Here is an 18,001-nt window from a genome sequence, read left to right on the forward strand (position 1 = left end):
TCTGGAAAGCTTTTCTTTTCTTGGTCAGTTCTGTTGGGAATACACTGGCATCAAGTGTGTCTCTTAATTCTCTTTCTGTCCTGCTACCATATTTACATTTTTAACGGCTTCACCCATAGGCCAAGAGGAAGTGATAAGCTTTAAGCAGTGAGCAGATGTGCCTAATAAGTTCTTGTTTTGGAGATTCAAATCTGGAAAAAAAGATGGAGATATTTCCTATGTACTGAGGGTACCTTTGGCACTTGCAGACTTGGGACTGCAAGTTCCAAAAATGCCTGAGCTATTGGATACCTTTTCTCATAGAAGTCCAGTGGGAGAAGTACATCCAGAGCTCTTGGTTCACAAGTCTAAAGCCTTTGAAAACTGGTGGAATTGTTACTGTCATTACCTGCTTAGATAAACCAGAATTTTGAATTCTGAGATGCACAAAATCTGTGTTTTAATTATGGGTGACGGAAAGGCATTAAAGGGCATTGGAAAAGAAAATTACTCATTGTTTTCATATCTCTTAGAGCCTTGCTCCTTTGATGGACGCTTGTTCCAGGATGGTGAGGACTGGCACCTTGGTCAGTGCTCCAAATGCGTCTGCAGGGACGGCGTGACTCAGTGCTTCACGGCTTCCTGCCAGCCTCTACTGTGCAGCCAGGTCAGGACCCATCTTCTGGGGGACATTACTCATGACTGTCATCTTTCCCTTGGCAAGGTCCATTTCTCATGCAGATGTACAAATTAGCAGGCAAATCTTCTGTGTGACCAGTGGGCCGTTTGGAAAAGGGAGTTTTGATGTGTGGAAATGATGTGGAGTGACGGTTAAGTCTGTCAGTATGCACATGCTGTCTGTCTCTTCCTTAATATCTTCCTTCCCCACCATTTAACTCTTATCATGCTTTTGCTGGCTAATTAAGCACAAATAATGTCTAAAGAAACTGCCTTTTTTTTTTTTTTAATACTAAAGAAATTATGTAGGGTTGGTCAGGAAATGTTTTTGTTTCTGTGAGGGAAGGAATGAAAACACAAGATTTTTAATGGGAGTTTATCTTTACAAATTTCAGTGTTTGGTCTGCAGCTGAAAAGTTTGGTTTGCACGTCTTGTTTACTTCTTTTTAACAAGAACTCAAGAAATACAGTTGAAGGTAGTCAAATGCAGATGAAATTCCCCTGTTAACTTAAAGAGTTTAGAAATACAAGATAACTGCAGCTGAAAGAAAAGTCTCAGAGTACTTTTCCTCATGTGTGCTTGTGTTTAGAAATCAACACAACCAGTAAGATAAGTTAGGCAAGCTCAAGTAGTGACTCACGGATTTAGTCCACTTGAGAGAACTGGGACAATTCTGTCTGCAGGGTCTTTGCTGTGGGCAAATGATGTGTTCTTAGCACTTATGCAGTGATCAACCCATCCAAAACACTACAAGATTATATACAGTGTTAACACAGGGGCTAGTAAAGGCAGCAAACTATGCACAGTACTCCACAGTCTATACAAGTGACTCAATTTTTTTATTTCTTGTTATTATATTAGAAGTGCTTCAGGGTATGACTATGCTCTTTGGATTTCTTTTCATTGGGCCCATTGTACTAGTTTTCTTGGGCATCTTGGTGTACTCTTTTACAACAGCATGCCATGCTAAGGAAATGCAGGAACTGGCTCCCTGGAAATCCCTCTTTCTGACCTTGACTTTACATTTTAGGGGCTGCCATTTCCCAAATATTTTTTTATCTATTACCACGCTGCAATGATGAATCCAGAAGCTCCCTTGAAATGTGTGCTCTGGCTGAGGACACTTCCCTGTAGCACTGAGAAAAACAAAAGCAGTAGTCATAACCTTTTTTTCCTGTTGATGCTTACCTAGCTTTCTATTACTGGACCAGATGTTTGTGCAATTAACACTTTTTTTTTTTTTTTTAATAGAAGGAAGGCCCACCTGTTTCTGTGCATGCTAATAGTGTTTTGCTTTACCCTAAGATACTCAATTAGTATTTGTTGACTAAGTACTGTGCATTAAAACAAATTTATGCCTGCTTTAGATTCCTCCTTTCCCACTCCAAATGGACTGATGTTACCTGCTGACTGATTGCACTAATGTTTAATCAGCTAATCATTAGGATTTAATTTGTGGAAACAGAAATGACTGTGTTGTTGCTGTGATGTATCTGAGAATAATTGGCTGAGAGCATCCAAGTTAATGCAGCAGAAAGCCAATTCTGATGGTGTTCCAGATATTTTCTACCAAGGTGCCCGATGGAAGGGGCATTAGCAGGATGTGCAAGGATCCTGTTCTGCTCTCAATCATACCTAACATTTTCCTGCATGTGCCTTTATCTCTGTCACTTTCTTCATTTTCCAGTCCCTGTCAAAAGCAAATACATAAATTCTCCCAGTATTAAACTCTCATCTTCCATCTTTCAGATAACTGTGCACTTCCCTGGTTGCTGAGGGAGAGGAACTTCAAATATGCTTGTTGCATGCAGGACTGTACCTGAATGTCCCACCACATATCCCACCAAAATCCATGAAGAGTTCTTTTAACTCTGCTGGGAAATCTATTGTTGATAACTTTTATACAAAACCTTCCACCCTTTCTTTTAAAGCTAGTGATTTGACTAACAAAGCAGATGAGAGAATTGTACTTGGCATTTCTACACTACTTTCAGTCCGTAAGTCAGTCTTCTGGTCATCCTGATGTGGCTGGAGGGAGGTGCTGGCAAACAACATTATTCCAAATCATTGGATGTATGTGAAATTGTAGCAGGGGAATTACAGACATGTTTTGGATGGATAAAGTTGCGGCATGCAGAAACTATTATATTGATGTGAAATGCCAACCTATTCCAATGTGATTTAAATCAGTCATGAAAAAGTTTAAATTAGGATAATCCAGTTTTAAGCATAATTTAACAGCTGTACAGACAGTTATGCTGTATAGATTTAAGTAAAACAGTGCAAATGCCCGAGAGATGGTGAGTCTAAATCACACATTCAAAGCCTCAAAATGTGGCAGTACCAGGAAAAAAACACTCTTCTCTCTTCCATCTCATGCTTTAGTGTGCTTGTCTACATAGGTCTATATATACTTTTTTTCCTCTGTGTATCTGTATACCTGAATATATATATGTACTTTATCTTGTGTGTCTGTCTGTCTGTCTGTCTGTCTTTATCTGCATCTATATACTTACCTATGCATTTGGACCTCAACTGCCATCCCAAGAAGCCCAGAAAATGAGGTGAAGGAAATATCTTTCTTTCTAGCTTTCTACAATGATCTCGTGCCGTTAAGACTGCCCCCAGATATTGGAGCCAAAATGGAGCCTTGAGTAACTGTGGGTTATCACACAGATACTACATGCCTAGAATTCCAGGCGGTGGTGCTGAGCTCCGTGTTAACTGTTCATGCTCTTATTTTACTTGTCTCTCCTGCTTTCTGTTTAGGATGAAGTTATGGTTATGTCTCCTGGAAAATGCTGCCCAGAATGTGTTCCAAAGCCCTGCTCAGTGTCGGGAAGAGTGTACCAGGTAACGTTTGACGAGCCACACCAAAAGGCAGTTGTTCACAAGTTCTGGCACATCTCTCTTTCCCTTCTCCCCGACATCTGACTTCTGCCAACATGGATAGCCTAGTACAACCTTTGCTTTTTTATTTCCTGGAAAGCCAGAAGAGTTGAAAGAAATTAGGACTACACAAGAATTTGCTGGCAAGCAGAAAGGAAGTTTGCAGGGTGAAGCAGATTAGGCACTTTCTTGTCACACTTTTTTGAGGAAGGCAGAAAACACTGGTGAAGGTCAAAGTGTTTATAGCTTTCATTGTATCATCTGGAATTAATTTAATGCATTATTTAATGAATGTATGTATGTGGGATTTTCTCTTAATGATTATTTTTTGTTAATGATAGTAGTTAACGCCTCACCAATGTCACTAGCTTGCAATTAATGAGAAATACACATCACGGTGTCATCTAGACCTCATAGCACTTCTTCCTCTTTGCTGATTATGAAGAGAGAAGTATTTGTAAAGAAGAGTTTATTATCGGATACAGACATGCAGAAGGAGCCATCATATTCCATAAGCAGCACAGATATCTGGAAAGAATTTTGTTATTTATGAAGAGTGTTTAACAACTGTATGCATGTTCTTTTTGAACAGCATGGCGAACAGTGGAAAAAAAATACCTGCACTGCATGTGCATGTCACAGAGGAGAAGTGAGATGTCTGAGAGAGACCTGTGACTTTATTACCTGTGAGAAGGTAGTTAAAAATCATTCACCTCTGATACCCTGGCTCCACCTATCACTGTGCCCATGCCAACGGGTTCAGACAGTCCTGCTCAATGGTTGCTGATGTTTTGTAGGAGGAGAACAAAGTGCAGCGTCCTGGGAAATGCTGTGAGGAGTGTGTGTCTTCCAAGGGAAACTGCTTGTATGATGGCACTATCAGGTACCACAGTGAGATGTGGAATAGTACTCGCTGTGACTTCTGCGTGTGCGATGAAGGGCAAGTCATTTGCCAGGAAGCAGAATGTGCCAAAGTGGAGTGTGCCAAGGTAAGAAAGGTTTTCTTCTTTCAAGATGTATCTGTCAAGTCTTGTGATTTTTTTTTCCCCTCCCTTTTTCTTTTTTCTCGACTGACATCTTGAGATGCTCAGAGGACCTGCCTTTCTCTCGGGGCTTGTTTTGTGCAATTACCTTGAAACCACTTCACAGGAAAGGAGAGTAAACTTTGGATTTTCCATGCAAGTTTGACTGCTCAGTGGGCTTGCATTGTGAAGCAAGCCAGTGTGAATCAGTGACTAATTTAATTTGGATTCCCTCCCACGCTGTTGCTTGCCTGCTATAATGGAGGGTCAGACACCCAGAGGTTTCAGTGATCACCGGCTTTACCAGGAGCTGAACGTGGGGAGAGACGTATAGGTCAGAAGGAGTTAAGAGCTTAAGAAATGTTCCATTTATCTTCATTCTGTATGCTACAGTGGGCTTCAGTAAGGTAGTTGGATATGGAAGCCAGTGTTCCACTTTTCTCCCGTCTTTTCCATGTCATTCTTGGCACAAAAGTGAAGTTGGTAAGATATTTTATTCCCGGTGCTGTTTACTCCAAAACTAACCGTCCCCCTCCCGCAGGTTATATCTGCTCTATAGTGTAGGTGCAAAATGCATTACATAGGGCTGAATGCTTCACACATTAACACACACACACACACACGCAAATATGTTTTGAATTGCCTTTTTGCAGTGGGATAAGAGTTCTGTGTTGTTTGTCACTGCGTCTGTTTTAATTGGAGGGCTAATACCTGCTTTATACCAACTACTCCACAGTGTCAGTGAAGAGAAGGAAAGCAGTTGTAACCTTCTGAGTTTCCTCTCTCAGTGGCAGTGCTTTTCTGGCAACTCTGCCTGTGTGCTAAATCCCGAGTAGCAGCATCCTTGTGCTGTGTCTGAAGTCCAGCCAAAATCTGGACGTAATGGATTCACTGGATTAGATCGTTTTAATGAGTGTTCAAAAAAGTGAGAATCCACACGTGGGGTCCCAAATTATGATCATGCAGAGAGGCTATATCTAGGAGTAAGAGTGTATGCTTGTTCATCTGAGATTGTGCCTTTTAAATAGCAAAAATGCATTGAGTGTGGGACCCAAACTCTTTGTCACTGGTGTAGTACTGCTGGTGATCATCTGACCTTAAACTGCATGGGGAGATTTTGCTGGGTGGAAAGTCGTGGTTGTCATAAAATCTTGTGCACTTGCATCTGTTTCAGTCAGCTTCCTGCGTGCTTATGGCTGTAAATTGGATCATTTACACTAATGATGATGGCATGCTGTCATGGCTCAGTAGGGAGAATTATTTAATATTCATGCTCATATCTTGGGTACTGACAAAGAATCCATTATTCAGAAAAGGCAGGGATATTTTACAGAACAGTAGCTGGAGATGTTAACATGTAGGATTCAAAACTCGGGGGTTCAAAAGTGTGCAGCATTCTTACTTGGCAGCAATTTTTCGAACTCAAGCTCTCAAAGGTAACCACCCATCTAAAAGCCAGAGCTTCTAAAAAAGTGATACTATTTGTCAGAGCATGAACCACTGCAATTTTGAATTGAACGAAACGTGGTTGCTGGGAGGACAGAAGGAGGAAGACACTGTCCTTTGTTGTAGACAAGAGTTACGGTCCCACTTGATAGAAGATATTTGCCCAAGGATTTATTATTCTTCATGGCTTCCCTTAAGATAAACTAGCTTCCTCAAGTCATGTTCAGTCATAGTTTACCTCAATAATACAAGGTGTGCATTAATTAATTACACTAAAATATTTACTCAAAGACCAAATGAAATATTTTCATTTTCCTTTTTGAGTTGCAGGTCTGTTTTTTAGGCACCTGCATCAATAAATCAGAGCTGATGTGAAGCTAGGAGTGTTTGGATTCATCTCCTCATTAAGGCACTATTAATTTTCTGGTCACATCATCCTATTTAAAAAGTAATGAGGCCACAGATATGAACTGCAAATCCTGGACAGCTCGACATAGTATAGCAGCATTACGTGAGGTTTAGCTTATAAGCCCTTTCAAACAAACCTGTCCAGCAACTGCCAAATGAAAGTGTCTGTGGTGATTCTGACCTAATCTTCAAAAAGCCATTTTCAGCAGGTTACCGATGAGCTAGGAATACAAGTTATGTGGCAGGCTGGGTTAGCTATGGCTGTTGAAGTGGATGCGCTCAACCAAAACCACTCCAACTGTCAGAGCATCAAATAATCCTGCTGGAGCGCTTGACAGCACCCCAGCTAAGTAAGCACGCTCATGATGATGTTCAGAGGTGGATGGTTCATGGGTGATGGCAGGGGATGCTGCAGCCTACCTGAGTAGACTGGTGATGGAGCATTTCTGCTAGCAGCCCTGCCAGCCCTAGAAACTACAGGATCAGTGAGATAGAGCTTGCAGGGTGCTGCATGACTACCATACTGCCCGCAAGCTGCAGAAGTCTTTCTGGTATTTAGAAGGAGCTAGGGGCTTGAGAGTTACAGACGGTGCATGTGCATGTAGGTGTGTACATGTTTGAGAGAGATTGCATAAAACTTTTTGTTCTCTCTTCTGCTTCTTAGCCCATCACTGCCTTTCAGTGTTCTCAACCTGAAATATGATGAATCTCTCTTCAGCAAAGCCACAAGTTATCTCACGCAGCCTCTCCCTTTTCTGAGTCTTGGCAGAGCAGCATGGTTGCATTTTTTTGGCTAGGCGAGCCATGTTCCATGGCTAGTTGTTCTCAGTTTTCCTATAGTGTGTGTTTATGTATGTGGGTGGGGATGTGGGCAGGGATAGGGACAGGAGAGTTTACAGTACATAGTGGTGACATGAGATCCAACCACCGCCTATGGCATTTTGAAGTAATGATTTAAGAGCAAAAATGTATAGAACCAGCAGAGAGAGATTTAGACTGTGTGTGGTCCTCGATGACTAAGAACCATACGGTTTCTCCTTTCTTACCCATTGTTAGAAATGCATGAGAGTTCCAGCGCGGGGCCTGCCTTAGTTGTTCTACCTTGGTGAAACTAACAGCGACTGGTGCTGTTATTGCCCTATCTATGCCTAGAAAGTAATTCACGTACACCGATTAGTGAGCGTGCCAATGTGACACAGTGAAAAATATCCTGGAGTGACTGCTGGAACAGATGTCCGGTTGGTGTAAATCAGCAAAGCTATTTGGTAAACTTGACGCTCAGCTGAATTTTGTGAGCCATCAGAAGAAAGCAGCAACATGCTGAAATGGAACCCGGGTGTAAGCTGTGTGATTTCATTGGGTATGTGAGCCCCTTGCAAACATTTAACGAACAATCATGACTTCTCTGTTTGTCGCAGGTGAATAATCAGCCTGGTTGCAAAGTGAGGAGGATTATTTCCCACTGAGATTTGGGATGGGTATTAACACTGACATTTAATGGGCATAGATTAAACAAGTGCTTAGTGCAGATCGGCACCAAATCTAATTTAGCCATTCATTTGTAACTTTTTAATTGTAGTGGGTTTGTATACATATGTCTGTTCTCTGACTAGGATGAATTACCTTGCCTGTGTTTACAGTGCGTGAGAATCTGGTCCGGAAAAGCTACTCGGGTCAGGAAATCAAAGCCGTGTCTTTCGACCTGTGTCCTGGTTCCCGCAGGCAGAGTCTCCCTCTTTTCTAAATATTCAGCTTCTACTCGGGCACAAAAAGTTGTGACGAATTAGGGCACTTTATTCCATTCTCCTGCTGCTAAATTCTTATCTTCAAACTGAAGTTATTTAAGTGGATTCTGTGGAGTTGTACATTGTAACAAAGAACAGGCTTTTTCCATCTGGGATAAATAGAGCATGTGCTTTGAAATTCTCTTGGGGAAGAAAAGTAGAACATTCAAAATGAAGGTAAGCTTCTATGCACTGAAATTTTGACAGTGGTGCAGTAAGATCCTAATGATCCACAATAAAAATACGGCATTCCTGTTCTCTGTACTTGCAATGGGTTATACTGGGGGGTCTTCCTCTGCGGGATTTAGGGATGAAGTAATGGCCTTATTGCTGAATTCCCAGGCCTTTTCTGAGGTTTGTTCGGCAACTGCAGTATTCACTGAGCACATTTTTCAAACCGTACCTTACAGAGATGAAGTAGGATAGAGAGAAGATAAGGTGAAATTAGATATTGAAGATTGCATTCCAGGGCAAGAGCTGTTCTGCCTCTGCATTCCACAGTATTTTTGGTGGTGTTGATTCCGTTTGAATAGCTGCAACCTTTCTCTTCACAGGGTGAAGAATTAATTCACTTAGATGGGAAGTGCTGTCCTGAATGTATTTCAAGTAATCGTTACTGTGTTTACAAAGAACATACCAAAGCTGTGAGTATCCTGGTACTTCGGAGCACGTAATAGTGAGTTCTGCTCGTAAAGGTTTGAAGGAATTGGCTCTCCCTCTCCAGTTCGGAGAAGGATATTATTTGCAAGTGTAGCAGAAAAAAATAATCCATTAATATTGTCTGCAGATTGCCTTTACAATTTACAGAACACACTTGTTTATAATGTGTGCATCTGCTGCAGAGTTTAAGTTTGCCTTGCTTTCCTTTGTGCAGTATAATCAATCGTTTCTCGTTAATATTTAATATACGTACTCATAGGTTTCCTGCACATCTCATGGAGTTAAAGATGCCTGACTTTAATCCTATAAAGTAGAGGCTACAGAGCTGGGGCAATGTATAGCTTTCTGCCTATGTATCCCACTGATTATAATTTTTGCTGCAACAGGAGTCTGTTATTTTATGAATATTTTCAAGGCACTTTCCTTCTGAAGTTAAATAGAAAGGAAACTATGTATCTTGGTTTAAATATATCAGTAATGGACTCTTCATTGCTCTGACAGATGAGGACTGGAGCTAATTGTTGCTGTTGGCCAGCAGATGTGAGAAATGGAAAGTTTAATACTGTTTGGGGATTTTTTTAATGCTAATACTTCCCTTTCTTTCCTCAAATCTCTTTCTCTGACCCAAGTGAGGTAAAACATATTAAGGTGTCAGGTTTATTCCAGTTTGTGCTTTATCCCTTTTAAGCGAGGAACTGACACAAAAGCTTCACGGGCATTTAAAATGCTTGCTGTCTCTTTTCTGCCTTTTGAGTTTCTCATGTGGTGCCCGCAGAGCCTCAGCCACTGAGGGCAGCTTCAGTGACCTTCTGAGCAGACCCAGGGATGCAGGTCGCGGGAGGGGAACCCTCTTCATTTCTGGTGTTTCAGCCAGTCCTCCGTGATGGAAAACAAGGCAATAGAAGAGAGGAGGAGAGGAAATAAAAAGCTGTGAAGGTTAGAAAGAGATTTAAAGTGTGACAAAAAGGTCATTATGCAAAGACGTAGATTCAGACAGAGGACAGGTTACAGGTATCTATCTATTCAGATACAGAGCAGATTCAAGCACTTGTTACCAGGCTGTGCAAAAGAAGTGGACAAGTGAGGCAGCAAAGTTTGGAGACAGAAGAAAATGCTTTGAGTCAGAGAAAACCAAGGGAGGTGAAGAAGTAGAAAGAACTTACTGCTAACTGAAAAACACCCTGCTTTGGAGGGAGTGCTGAGGGGGAATGTGTTCAGGTGTTCACAGGCCAAGGACTCTTCTCAGTAAGCACTTTGCAGGCTGCCTTATTCTGGAAAGGCAAAGAGGGCAAGAGGGTTAATGGTACAGAGGCACGCAGTCCCATGTTGGCAGGTCTCATGCTGAAACAGTCCCAGAAATGTTTAATTTACTACTAGCATGGATGTGGCCTTGCAATTTACCCAGACATTTCCATGCATGGCAAAACCACTTTGTGCAAAGGCTCTCCTTCGCTACTGATGCTGGCTGCTCGGTGTTTCTTGTGCAGAACGGAGAGAAATGGGAAGAAGGGCCGTGCACAGAATGCGAATGCCGGGACGCGGAGGTGACCTGCTTCCAGCGCTCCTGCCCGCCCTGCCCGCTGGGCAGCCTGGCTGTTGAGGCAAAGGGTGACTGCTGCCCGCACTGCGAGCCAGGTACAGACCCAGGGTCAATTGTTTCTTACCGTCACTCGTGTTGGGTGGGAGCATGTGTGTTGCATACACCTCTTCCACGGAGGTTGTTCCGGCATCCTTGTGACCCTTGCTTCCTCAGTACCGGTCCGATACCTGCATTGAATTGTAACTTGTCTTCAGTTTTCTGTTGCTAATTAACTGGTTTTCATATGATTTCATTAGGGTTCTTAGAGACGTTTAGGGCTCCATCCAAAGGCTCCCACTGACCTCCCCTGGTTTAAATGATAGCTTTGTTTTGGCAAAAGAGTTTCTCCTTGGTGTTGGCGTTTTCAAAATGTTTTGTCTTTTTCTTTTTTCTTCAACATGAGTTTTATAAGGCAGGGGACTGCTCCTTTCTGAATCCTAACATGGGTTTGGGAGTTTATGGGCTCCTGATTATTTCTTGGGAGTGAAAAGAAGAAAGAACCTGCTTACACTGTTATGTCACAAGCTCACCTGGGGCTGAATGGCTGCCAGTTAATAATTGTTTGGAAAGATTAGGATAGCCTTAGCTTAGATGTTAATTTTGCATATAAATTCATTTTTCTCCGGGATATTGTCATTCTCCTTGATTTACATTTCATAGTTGGTAGGCTTTAGCTGTGGTTTGCTAACTTTTCGTGTTGGTAGCTCTTCTTGTTGCATTCATATAACTTTGGTTTTATCTGAGTGCTCCAGTTAATGTTTTATCTCAGTAAAAAGCAAATAGCTTCACAGTTTAATTATGCTGTCATTTGGAGGAGTGCCTTGGCATATTTGCCATATTAATGTTTTAAAGCTTGTTATTTACTGCATGCTAGTAAAAATGCAAAGCACTACAAATTGAAAGTGAGGAAAATGGGTTTTGGACAGTTCAGATAAAATTGTCCTGGATTTTTGAAAGGGAACAGCATCTGCACAGGCTCCTAAGGAGAGGACAGATTATAAAGTGCTCTCAGCAGCTCTGTGTTCTCCCTCTTATCAAGAAGTACCACTGTGTACTGGTCACCCTTGAAAATCTGGCCTCTTTGTTTAGCTTCTGTAATGGTAGCATTTTGGAAAACACAAGCTTTGAAGTCATGGTATTGGACATACAGAGATAAACTTGCATTTTGGTGTCCTAAAACGTAAATGGAAATCTACTTTACCGAAGCCTGCTGTTTTCCCTCTGTCTTTTTCTGTTTTGCATTGGAAGTGATGAGAAACAAATGCAAAATCCTGCCTGCAGCATTTCAATCTGTGAGCCCAGAGCATCAGTCCCTAACGCATCTGCTTCGTTAAAGCCAGTAAAAATTTATTGCTGCTTCTCACAGATGTGCTGGGAGAAGCAGGCAGAGAGAACCCATTCATTCTCAGCCAGTACAAAGCATATAGCCCTAAGCATAGCTGTATTTATGTTAAAGCCAGCAAATATGCCCTCTCACTGAGAACATTTGGGTTGGAGCAGAGGGAATTTTTTTGTACCTGGAGAAAAATTCTCCATTCTGTACCTCTCCAAGTAGTCAGTTCATTGTCAGACTGGAAGGATGGGGCTGCATATACCTTTGGAAAGTTATTGGAAAGAAATGGATAGAGACAGAGCCTCCTATTCATTCCTTGTGTTTGTCACTATGTATTCATAGTTATCTTCACCTGTACGTCTTCTGTAGCTCTTGGTTCCTGATTTTTTCATTGGGTACATCTCCCTGGAAACTTGCAGGTTATTTAGTGTAAATGAAGGAGAGTTTTCAGCATTGGGATCCTTTCTGCTGACTTGTCAGAAAGGAACAGACAGGTTTTCTTCCAGCAAGCGAAAGTAGCTCAGTAGTAAAGCGAAAGTAGTCCTTGTCTTGGCCTCTGCAGAGAGAGCAGGCATGCCATTTGAGAAAATACCTGTGGTCAGGAAATGCTTGCTACAGTGCTGTGACACAAAACTTTTGACTGGAGGGGGAGTGGTCTGCCACCTGTACTCTGACCTGGCATGGACACAGTCTTGTCTTTTCGCAGGGTTTGACTGAAGGAAACTCAAATTCGGGTTGTTTCGGACCATTCATTCCTGATGCCTTACGATTTTTACTGCTGAGAAACCATGTGGACAATGAATATCCTTTGTATCAATAGTCTAGAAAATCTGAATCTGTGTAATAACTTCTCACGTACTAGAACACAGCAGTATAATTTTTAGCCCCTTTCATGCATTCGTGGAAAAAATAGCCACTCCAAAACTAATACACCTTGAACCACCAACAGAAATAAGTAAAGAATTTCACTTTGATTTTGGAGCGTGCCTTGTTTTGTGCCTTCCTGATTGAAAACACTGCTGATGGTTTTTACCTCTGTGTCATTTCTTTGTGCCAGCTGAGTGCCACCCAGACTGTTTGACCTGCTCTCAGTCCTTTGATCACTGTAACGCCTGCCGAGACACAAGGAAGCAGCTGCAGAATGGGCACTGTGTGGAGACATGTGCCTCAGGCTTCTACCAGGATGGAGGAACTTGCCTAGGTAATTTCTGCAAAGGGTTATACCCTGTCAGATGACTGTCTTCTCTGTGGCTTGCTGTGCTTTTGTTTGTAGGATCCCACAAGCTTATTAAAAAGAGATTGCCAGGCTTTGCCTGGAAAAGCATTCAGGCACATACTGAGTAGTAACCATGGGTTTAAGACTTCAGGAGGTTTCAGGTGCAAGCCCCTGAAAAATGCAAATTCTCAAACTCTTTTGCCAAAATGAGGCAAAATTATCTCTTTTTGTCAGAGCAGGGGAGTCTTGCTGCATCCAAGACATTCGGGATTAATACATCTTTCTTCTCTATTCTTTCTCTTGGAAGCCTGCAATGAAACATGCTCAGCCTGTACCAATGGATTTGAGTGCTCCTCATGCCAGACATCCCTGCTAATGCAGAACGGGCAGTGCGTGACTTCGTGTGGGAAGGGATACTTTCAGGATCAGCTCCTCTGCGCAGGTAACTCAAAGCAAAAAAGACTGCAATACTTTGTGATAGCAAAACAGCAGCCAAAAGCTGTACCTGAGCTATTAGATATACTCTCTGTTGAGGGATCTGCTGTTGACATAGGTGTTAATGTTCACCCTAGAGTAAAGGAAGGAGTGGACAGAGGAACTAAGTCATACAGTGTAAAATTGATTACTGCTTGGGGAAATATTCATTAAAATTCCTCAGCGGATCAGTTCTGTTGTGATAAAACTCTGGTTTTGAACACTGCGTTTTTTCACTACTGTCCTCTTTCAATTCAGAATTTTCTTTTGGAAATGTGACTGTGGTTTTTGTGGTGTTAAGGGTATAGAGCAGGATGTATGCACCAATTTTACTAAGGATATAACACCTTGAGCCATGCCTGGCCATCTGATCCCTGGGGGTTTTCTTTGAGTTCAGTGCAGACTAACTGCAGCGGCTAATGCCAGACCTTTCAGGAGCTGGTACTTTGAAGTGCGTAGAAAATTGCTTGGAGGGATGGGGGATTGATAGAAGTCAGAAAAGTGCACAGAAAATACTATTTGGAAAACTTCTTTTGCTTTGTTTTGCCATTCATTTGTTTCATATGGTGCGCTCTTCCTGAAAGTTGATTGGACTAACTGTTCTCAGGAAGCATATTTACAAAGTTAGTTAGTAATTCTATAATACACCGAGATGTGTCTAAATCCTGTATGTTAGTGATTGGAAAGACTGAGAATAAGATCGTGAAGTTTCAGTTTTCTCTTCAGTGGAAGTATGATAGTGCTTTTATGAGCTTCCCCTGCTCCTTTGAAATATTTTTACTTTTCCCAAACTGTAAGGCAGCTGCTTTTTCATCGTGACAGTTTAATTGTTTTCTCTAAAGTTAACACTTTTCTCCTCTTGATGTTGGCCTTTTTAGAAGGCTTCTAATTATTTCTGCAGCTCTAATTCATCAAAGGGGTGGAGCACATGCTTAACTTCTTGAGCCATCACTTTAATTTCTTTGGAACTAGCCCTCCTCCTTAAATACAGGCTTAGGGCTTTTGGCAGGTTTCAGGGGAAAGCACTTGAGATTCCAAGTCCAGCTTCCTTTTCTGAAGTGGTTTGCCTTGAAGAGCTGACCATTTGTTTCAGGTTTTCAAAGTCTGAAAAACCTCTGTCCTCCAGCAGTGACCATAGACTAGGGCCCCATTGTGCGTGTATAAATAGAAAAGAGAGATCTGGTCCAAAAGAATTTATAGACTTAAGTATCAAATAATCTTCTACTTCATTTGGTTTTATTTTGCCATTTCCTTTCCACCTGCTCCTAGTGTTTTAATTGGCAGTGCCCATGTACTGCTGAAGCGGTAGGGAAAAGCTAATGTTTCTTTTTATTACTGGTTTTTATATTACTGATTGTACATTCCATCCAAATTTGCAGTCACACATGCTTGTAGCTGAAAGTTGCTGGGAAAATTTGTTCCTGTTTCCTCAAGGGAATTAAACCAATTTGCTTTAGTTCTGCCTGGCTGCATTTTCTGCATAAAGTCACACCAGTGGAGAATGTCTTAAATTTCAGATATGGTCCATAATTCATTGCGATTCACTCTTTCTTTGTATCCTCTTTATTTTTACAAATCTCTAATCTGATTGTCCAGACAAGCCTTAGACTGTTCAGAAATATTTTTCTCATAATGGTTTTAACATCTACAATAAGCATGTTCCAAAATCACAAAAAGAACGAACTAGGCTGCGTTAATCGCTATAGTTCCAGTAAACTCCCTCTTGAGGAATTCGCTCTGGAGATGAAAAAGACCTATAAAACCAGGTTTCTTACTCCATCCTATTGTGGAAACACTGTTTGTAACAAAACACAATGAATTAGTCTTTCCTTTTGTTCATGTTTTATAATATCTGGTCTAATTGAATCTATTTTGAATTTTGGAATACAGTTGTTTAATCCCTGCCCTATTTTAATCTTACATAAGCATTGTTTCTTGCCCCTGCCCCTCCACCTGCTTCTGTAAAGTAAGAAAACCATTAAGAGAATGTAAAGTTGAGAATAAAAGGTAATAGGTTCAGTTACGTGGCAGTGTATTTGAAGATCATGGACCAGTTTGTATCAGGCTTAGAGCAGAGTGGTAGATGAAGTCTTCCTTGTCAGAAATAGGCTGTGGAAACAGTTAAGAACCCCCCCACCAAAGGCAAAGCAAAGGGAAGCGAAAATAAGAGATGTCTGCCTGGTAGAACAGAAGGACTCAAAGGACTTGCAGTGTTCAGTGCTCTCACTGCATTTTTCTAACTTAATTGTTTATGTTTTCAAGATTATTCAAAAGCCTAGGCAGAACTCAAGTGTTTCTGCTTTGATCTCCCAAAATGCGAACGTCAAAATGTGTAACTTGACACTAGCAGACCCAGCTCCATCTGTAGCAAAGCGCTTGAATTTTTATTCACAACCTGTTGTTTTTCTCTGCCGTATCTGGGTGCGGAGGCTCACCTTGAGGATAAACGACAGAACATGACTAAGCTGAACTTGCCCAGCTCATGGTGAGGAGGGCAAGTTAGAGGTGGTTAATGCTATGACGTGGCGCAGAGCAGTCGGACCCCATCTGTGCTTTCTCAAAGCCAAGCAGTGACTTCTTACTGTGTTCTTGCTGGGATGCCATTTGCGTTAGCCCTCCTGTTGTCGTCAAACCTGGCAATGTTATAGCTGCTCTGATGCAGATCAGAGAAAGTTTGGTGGGTGGTTCTTTAATTGATTATCTGACTTCTGGTCAATCATGAAAGAACAGAAGCATCACTTTGCAGGAGCTCTCATTTTCTAAAAGCCTGGGCCTGTGTCACTTCTGTGTGACTTCTACATTACACCCCTGCAACTCTTGAGTAACAGAGCAGAGAAAAAGACCCCTTGGCTCAGGAGCCACTGGAGTGCTCTTGCTTTAACCAAGAAGCAGGACCCTGGAAGTTTTGTCTGTTTAATTTTGATTTTCTGGAAAGACATGTTACTGCATCTTGATGAATACCATCACGTCAGCTGAGGCAGAGTAATTGCACACCCTATTGCAACTGGAAGGTTGACTATAATCTTTTGAACATCTTTCCTTCAGCAGCAGTGTCTGGTTAAGCTGCAGGGTCTTGCATATAAGTCCAGTATCCACACAGAAGGGAGGAGGCAATGCAAAACAGTCCCTACAAATCTGAACTGAAAATAGCCAGGAAGGGTGAAAACAGTTTCCTGGCAATGCAGTCATTCTGTTGATTTATTTTCACACAGACACTTAGTTGCTGTAGGCAAAGATGTTTCAGCTGACAGTGGCTCATTGAATGCTTCCACTTTTTCCTCTGCTTTTTTAGTGGAGTTGGTGACTGGCTGTTTGTGCAAGGAGCAGCTGTTGAGTCTGGCACTGACCCAGTGCTGGAAGAGCCAAAGCTTCTGCGGGCAGGGTGTGCGTGAGTGTGTATAAACACAGGGCAGGAATGGGTTGGGGCTGCCGTCTCATCCGTACGAACCCAGGTCCTACCTGTTGGGGGTCCACTGCTTACAACTGCAGCTGCGGTTGTACCATCTGATGGCAAACAGAGTGGAGATGTTGGCTGGGATTTAGTAGCTGCTGGACTAGTGACAAAAAAGTCCTCAAGACATGTGAAAATAAATTGCCTGGTGCCTGTCACCGCAAGCACGAGAAGTGAAGGATTGTATCTGTAGGAGCATGAATTAGGCTGTGCGTGTTTGTCATCTGGAGACTGGCAGCTGATAACTCCTGGAGGTGCTTGCCACCTCGCATACAGAAATGGCTGTGTCAGAGGAGTCCGTGGAGCCTGTTCCCGGGGAGGGCTTGCATAGCAGAGCTAGTGATTGCAGCAGCACATCAGAGCTGAGCCTCTTGCTGCAAGCCTTTTTTTTTGTTGGCTTGCCTGAGGAAATTGTTACCGATCCTGTACTGTGTGTCATTTGCAGTACTTCCAAATGCTAAATGTGGCTGTCTTGCTAAAAATCGGGTTGCGTTCCTTCTCCTTTCCTTCCTTTCTTCCGAACTCTGCTAGTTAGATCTCCTCCCTTTCTGTCCCTTTTGGTCTCAAAGAAGCCATTTGGACCTGGTCTCTGTCTAGTAGCTCGGAGTCCAGAGGATCTGTTTCATATCAGTTTGCCAAATTCACTGCAGCTTCTCAGAAGGTCTGATGACCTCTGGTAGGTTGTACTTCATCTTCCCTCACTACCCATAGCTGAGGTAGCAAGAAGTCATGTCCCATCTAGGAAGACAAGCAGTTTTAACACAACAGCTGTCTCGCTAGAAGACTTGAAAGCTGCTGTGATAGCCAGGAGTGGATTTGCAGGATCTTTGCCAAGGGCCAGTGAGAGCCAACTGGGAACTGGAGAGAGGAGGTGAAGTAAGATCTTAAACTCCTCCAACCTGCAGACTGCTGGTTTGTATCATTACCTGGCTTGAGCCTAGATGTCACAGGTTTCACCACCAGAAGTATGGCACTGGGAGTGTTCTTAGCCCACCTTGTCTAAGATACCTTTCCTTCTTGTCTCACTCCCTTTCTTCATGGCTGTGTTTAGAGTAACATTTGTGGTGAGTTTCTTTTTGGC

General features: G+C 42.2%; 1 protein-coding gene across 1 annotated transcript in view; it reads left to right on the forward strand.

The window, feature by feature from the left end:
* Window positions 1-18,001, forward strand: part of FRAS1 (Fraser extracellular matrix complex subunit 1) — a 172,946-nt gene that overhangs the window by 65,598 nt on the left and 89,347 nt on the right. The window contains exons 7-15 of the mRNA XM_010575600.1: window positions 513-646; window positions 3,428-3,511; window positions 4,140-4,241; window positions 4,345-4,536; window positions 8,762-8,847; window positions 9,473-9,515; window positions 10,355-10,502; window positions 12,837-12,980; window positions 13,303-13,437. Coding sequence (XP_010573902.1) covers window positions 513-646; window positions 3,428-3,511; window positions 4,140-4,241; window positions 4,345-4,536; window positions 8,762-8,847; window positions 9,473-9,515; window positions 10,355-10,502; window positions 12,837-12,980; window positions 13,303-13,437 — 1,068 coding nt within the window. The remainder of the gene's footprint in view (window positions 1-512; window positions 647-3,427; window positions 3,512-4,139; window positions 4,242-4,344; window positions 4,537-8,761; window positions 8,848-9,472; window positions 9,516-10,354; window positions 10,503-12,836; window positions 12,981-13,302; window positions 13,438-18,001) is intronic.

This window comes from Haliaeetus leucocephalus, unplaced genomic scaffold, assembly GCF_000737465.1.
Source record: "Haliaeetus leucocephalus isolate CR32 unplaced genomic scaffold, Haliaeetus_leucocephalus-4.0 Scaffold484, whole genome shotgun sequence".
Classification (NCBI taxonomy): domain Eukaryota; kingdom Metazoa; phylum Chordata; class Aves; order Accipitriformes; family Accipitridae; genus Haliaeetus; species Haliaeetus leucocephalus.